Genomic DNA, 5,886 nt, shown 5'->3' with positions numbered 1-5,886 from the left:
AAAAAAAAAAAAAAAAAAAAGAATTTCTAAGCACATCTGTGAGCATTTCCTTATAATATTTTCTTTGAAATGTACTCTTTTATTTTTTTTCCCTTACTTCCAGGTCCTATGTAAGGACTGTCTATGGCAGGGGTCCCCAACCTTTCTGACACCAGAGATCGGTTTCATGGAAGACAGTTTTTCCATGGAAGTGGGAGGTGGTGGAGGTGGTGGTTTGGGGACAAAACTGTTCCACCTCAGATCCTCAGGCATTAGTTAGATTCTCATAAGGAGTGTGCAGCCTTGATCCCTTGCATGCACGGTTCACAGTCGGGACCAAGCTCCTGTAAGAATCTATGCCACAGCTGATCTGACAGAAGGTGGAGCTCAGGTGGTAATGCTCACTTGCCTGCCACTCACCTTCTGCTGTGTGGCCAGGTTCCTAACACCATAGACTTAGTACCAGTCCGTGGCTTAGGGGTTAGAGACCCCTCTGATCTATGACATGAAACCATCCTTCAGTCTTTCACCCTGGAGTCTCATATTTTAATTATTAAATGTCTATCAGTACAAAGTTTAAGTATACACCATAAAAATATTTTTCCTTTTTGTTTATGAATCAGTTATGTGTATGTTTTAGTCTTTTTGTGCTGCTTTAACAGAATACCCCAGACTGAGTAGTTTATAAACAATAGAAATTGACTTCTCATGGTTTTAGAGCCTGGGAGTCCAAGATCAAGGGGAAGGCATCTGGCAAGGGCCTTCCTGCTGTGTCCCTTTATGGTGGAGGGGCAAAGAGAAGAGAGGGAGGCAAAAGGAGACTTGAACTCAATTTTTAAAATAAGGAACCCTCTCCGCTGATGATGAGGTTAATCCATTCATGAGGGCAGAGCCATCAAGGCCTAAGTGTCTCCTAAAGGTCTCACCTTTCAGTACTGTTAGAACAGTGATTAAGTTCAATACATGCTATTTTGGGGGGACATAATCAAACCATATCAGTTTATGTCTATCAGTCTTTAATATAAAGATATCTTTTTTCTGAACCCATTTTTTGTGAGCCTTAATGAATCATCCTTAGTATCCCATTTGAGAGACAATCACTTTAGCCTAATGTTTTAATTACTTACCTAGCACTTAAGCTATTAAAGATATTAGTATATACTTGACTCTGTGCTGTCAAATGTTAAATGCTGATTTTTAAAAATTCATATAATTCTGTAACTTTTAACAAAATTAACTCTACTGAAGCAAAGCTCTCATGTTTGTCTCTTACTGTCTAATAATTCTAAGCACATAACCATCCCCTTTATTGTATAATAGTTCCAACAACATAACTTTCCTATTATTACTTAAGTGAGGTCGCATTCCCAATCCTTGTCACAACTCCTGAATCTTGTTCCATTTCTTCCATTAGCAGGCTAATTTTACCCCACGTACAGTGACAGAAAAGGCCTGATCTATGGTTTAGTCTAAATATATTTTCCATTTCAGGTGACATTTAGTGATGTGGCTTTAGACTTCTCTCACGAAGAATGGGGATGGCTAGATTCTGCTCAGAGGGACTTATACAAGGATGTGATGGTCCAGAATTATGAGAACCTGGTCTCTCTAGGTAAGGATATCACCCCTTCCACTCCAATAGGGGACACCTTTCTTTTGCCACTCTGAATTACTGGGGATCCTCCTAAGTAAATGGCTGAATTTCTGTACCATGTTCCCAAGGAAATGTGTAGCTCTGTTGTGCCCTGCCTGAAGCTTATCTTTCCATGTCAGTGAACACCTTTCATCTCTTCCTCTGGTCTCTTCTGTCATGGCTTCTCATAATAGAGGACCGCAGCTTAAGCAATTCTATATTCTTCCTGTAAGCAGGTCTTTCCATTACTAAGCCACATGTGATCACATTATTGGAGGATGGAAAAGAGCCCTGGATGGTGGAGGAAAAACTGTCCAAAGGTGTGACTCCAGGTGAGTCATGGTGAACAAGACAAGGGAAGTTTTTGTTAAAGATGCTTATAGTGAGTGTGGAGGCATTTTAGGGATACTGTCTTCAAAGATCTCAGATATAAATGAAAATTGAGGGGTATTTAGCTTAGCTTTTCTAAACAGTTGTTCCTGCCTCCCAAATTATCTGTACCACTCATGTCATCTAATCAAGGTTAGAGGTTTTTGCCATCATAATAATTCAAATTGTTACTCTATTCAGACAAAGTAAGGCAACTTACTCCTTCTTAAATCTACTTAAGATAAAACATTCTAATAGTTTCAAGCTAAGAAAAGCTGTCACTTAGGTGGAAAATCACTTTTCTAAAGCTGAACTTTGTAGATGAAATATAAACATATTAGAAGAAGTAAGGAACATATAAAATGTTTCTAGGAATAATATTTTCTTTTTTTCTTTTCTTTGAGATGGAGTCTCATTCTGTCACCCAGGCTGCAGTGCAATGGCATGATCCTGGCTCACTGCAACATCCGCCTCCCGGGTTCAAGCAATTCTCCTGCCTCAGCCTCCTGAGTAGCTGGGATTATAGGTGTGCATCACCATGCTTGGCTACTTTTTTGTATTTTTAGTAGAGACAGGGTTTTACCATGTTGGTCTTGCTGGTCTCGAACACCTGACCTCATGATCTACCCGCCTTCCAAAGTGCTGGGATTAGAGGCGTGAGCCACTGTGCCCAGCCAGGAATAATATTTTCTCATATCCAATAAATTATGTGATTTACACAGTTTCTTCATAACCTCAGAAAACCCAAATCTTTGTCAGCTATAAAGAGCATTTAGATTACTTTGTTTTTACTGTAATTGTTTAATGTAGTAATATCAATTCTGTATTTTAAGCATGATAATCTGGCAGCAAATTGAGATGAAGGGAAGGCTGGAGAAAAAGGATATGGGACAAAATGCAATCTTTCACACATGAATATAGGTATGGTAGTTCAGTCAGGGTGGTGGCAAAATATTAAGGGAACAGTATTAGAGATAGTTATAGGAAATAGTCACAAGATCCCCTTGAAAGGCCAGAGGGTTTACAAAGTTTCAAATAAGGGGATGGGCCGAAGGCTGTTGATTCTTACCCCAGGGCATTAGAACATAGAATAAATACTAGAAATTATAAAGAGGTTTCCCCAGATAAATCTGTTTACCCCCACTTTCATTAGCAAACCTTTGATCATCCATGCATGCATAACTGTCTTTTTGGGGGTGGTGGTCAGCAGAAGTTAATTACTCTCTAATGGTGTTTATCTAAAGACCCTTGTCCTTTGATCTATACAAAATAAAAGCCTGCAAGGCCAGTGAGTTGGAAAGGCAGTCATTAACCCCTTTGGGTGAACGGCCCACACACCGCAGCTCGTTCTTTCACTGAAAATCTATGTCTGAGTGAATTTATTCATCCATATAGGCACAAAATGATGGCTTGAAATCCAGAATGCCTCCACATTTTATTTCTGATTGTCTCCTTTTTTTGCATATTATTTTATCCATTTCCTATATTTTACACATTTCTGTTATCACACTCTGTTCCTGCTTCTGTGAACTTTGTATTCTCAGCACCATTTGAGCATTGTTCAGAAGTCACTGAAATATTTGAGTTGTCAGAGCTTTGTGTTTTCTGGTGGCTTCATTTCCTATCCAGTTCTCCTAATTGCACTGTAGAAGTTTCTTTTCAAGAAGTAAAAGAAAAAAAAAGCAGTTTTTTGCTTTCTTGATATATTTCAGATTGGGAATCAAGATGGACAAACAAGGAATTATCATCAAAGAAGGATCTTTATGATGAAGATTCGTCCCAAACAGTAATAATACAAAAAGCTGTAAAACAAGGTTATGAATTTTCAAATTCTATGAAGAATTTGGAATATATAGAATGCAACCCATTTAGAAGCACCTATTCTTCAAAGGTTACTGTTTCTGAACCACAAAAAAATTCTGCTGAAGGGAATTCACACAAATATATATTAAAGAAGAATTTACCAAAAAAGTCAGTTGTAAAAAATGAGAAAATCAGTGGTGGAAAGAAACTTTTGAATTCTAATGAAAGTGGGGCAGCCTTCAACCAGAGCAAATCTCTTACCCTTTCCCAGACTTGTGATAGAGAGAAAATCTATACATGCAGCGAATGTGGGAAAGCCTTTGGCAAACAGTCAGTCCTCAATCGCCACTGGAGAATTCATACAGGAGAGAAGCCCTATGAATGTCGTGAATGTGGGAAGACTTTTAGCCATGGCTCATCCCTTACACGACATCAGATAAGCCATAGTGGAGAGAAACCCTACAAATGTATTGAATGTGGGAAGGCCTTTAGCCATGGCTCATCCCTTACTAACCATCAGAGCACTCACACTGGAGAGAAACCATATGAATGTATGAACTGTGGAAAGTCTTTTAGTCGTGTTTCCCTTCTCGTTCAACATCTAAGAATTCACACCCAAGAAAAACGCTATGAGTGTCGTATATGTGGAAAAGCTTTCATTCATAGTTCATCTCTCATTCACCATCAGAAGAGCCATACTGGAGAGAAGCCTTATGAATGCAGTGAATGTGGGAAAGCTTTCTGCTGTAGCTCACACCTTACTCAACATCAAAGAATTCACACTATAAAGAAAAAATATGAATGCAACAAATGTCTGAAAGTCTTTAGTAGCCTCTCATTTCTTGTTCAGCATCAGAGTATTCATACTGAGGAAAAACCCTTTGAATGTCAGAAATGCAGGAAATCCTTTAACCAGCTTGACTCACTGAATATGCATTTGAGAAATCACATTAGATTGAAACCTTATGAATGCAGTATATGTGGGAAAGCCTTCAGTCGTAGGTCATCCCTGCTTCAACATCACAGAATTCATACTGGAGAGAAACCTTATGAATGTGTTAAATGTAGGAAGACCTTCAATTGTAGTTCAAACCTTACTGTCCATCAGAGAATTCATACTGGAGAAAAGCCATATAAATGTAGTGAGTGTGGGAAAGCTTTTAGCAAAGTCTCAAATTGTACTGCCCATCAAAGAATACATGATGGAGAGAAACCCAGTACTGTGGTAAGTGTGGAAAAATCTTTAGACCATGTGAATCACTATACATGTGAGAAATCTTACAGAAGAGAAACTACATGAAGCAGAATTTGTCATCGTAGATTTCATTCATAGATCCTCCCTTATTTAACATCAGGAAAATTTATACTGGGGAAAAACTGTATGAATGTAGTGAATATGGGAAGTCTTTTAGCAATGATGCAGACCCTTTTGTTTATCAGAGTTTATACTGTAGGAGAATCATATGAAGACCATAAATGTGGGAAAGTGTTTGTCAGTATTAATCCCTTAATTGACATAAGTATACTCACACTAGGAAAAAACCATGTACATATAGCAAATACAGAAAAGACTGTAGGCAATAGGAATCTCCTACAAACTCCTACAGGAGAGAAGCTGTGTGAATGTAGAAAATTTAGAAATTGAGGGAAGTCTTCAGTTTCAAGAGCATCCCTGGAAAGAAATCTCATAAGAGATGTAGGAAAGTGTTCACTAAGAGTGCTTATCTTGCTACACATCACATGAATGGTAGAACAACCTGGGTGATTTAGGAATGACATGTAAATCTCTGCAGTGATGCTATTTGTAAACAGAATTCTATAGGAGAGCAAATAAACGTAAGTGTGCATTTCTTAGAGCAGTAGTTTGCAGTTTTACTTGACTTCTACTTAGAAACTCTTTTTAGCTAGTGGGCATGTGAAGATATTTAGTCACCCAGAGGAACCAGTAAATGTTAAAAATTAAAGCTGCAGGCCGGGCGCGGTGGATCACGCATGTAATCCCAGCACTTTGGGAGCCTGAGGCGGGTGGATCACGAGGTCAAGAGATCGAGACCATCCTGGTCAACATGGTGAAACCCCGTCTCTACTAAAAATACAAAAAT

General features: G+C 38.6%; 1 protein-coding gene and 1 long non-coding RNA gene across 4 annotated transcripts in view; both read left to right on the top strand.

Annotated features, from left to right (window-relative positions):
- Positions 1–5,603, top strand: part of LOC108286389 (zinc finger protein 181-like) — a 9,816-nt gene extending 4,213 nt beyond the window's left edge. For 2 of the 3 annotated variants that reach the window (XM_037729842.1, XM_017504216.2), the window contains 3 exons: positions 1,471–1,591; positions 1,846–1,944; positions 3,694–5,603. In XM_037729842.1, coding sequence (XP_037585770.1) covers positions 1,471–1,591; positions 1,846–1,944; positions 3,694–5,084 — 1,611 coding nt within the window. In that variant the 3' untranslated portion in view covers positions 5,085–5,603. The remainder of the gene's footprint in view (positions 1–1,470; positions 1,592–1,845; positions 1,945–3,693) is intronic. The other variant, XM_017504217.2, reaches the window with a different exon arrangement.
- On the top strand, positions 2,570–3,653 carry LOC108286391. Its single transcript, XR_001817910.2, has 2 exons — positions 2,570–2,902; positions 3,377–3,653. It is a non-coding gene; the product is annotated as an uncharacterized LOC108286391 (long non-coding RNA).
- Positions 5,604–5,886: the final 283 nt, after the last annotated feature.

Source organism: Cebus imitator, unplaced genomic scaffold, assembly GCF_001604975.1.
Source record: "Cebus imitator isolate Cc_AM_T3 unplaced genomic scaffold, Cebus_imitator-1.0 Scaffold318, whole genome shotgun sequence".
Taxonomy (NCBI): Eukaryota; Metazoa; Chordata; class Mammalia; order Primates; family Cebidae; genus Cebus; species Cebus imitator.
The sequence above is the reverse complement of the archived record's forward strand: the minus strand, read 5'-3'. Positions and strand labels throughout refer to the sequence as shown.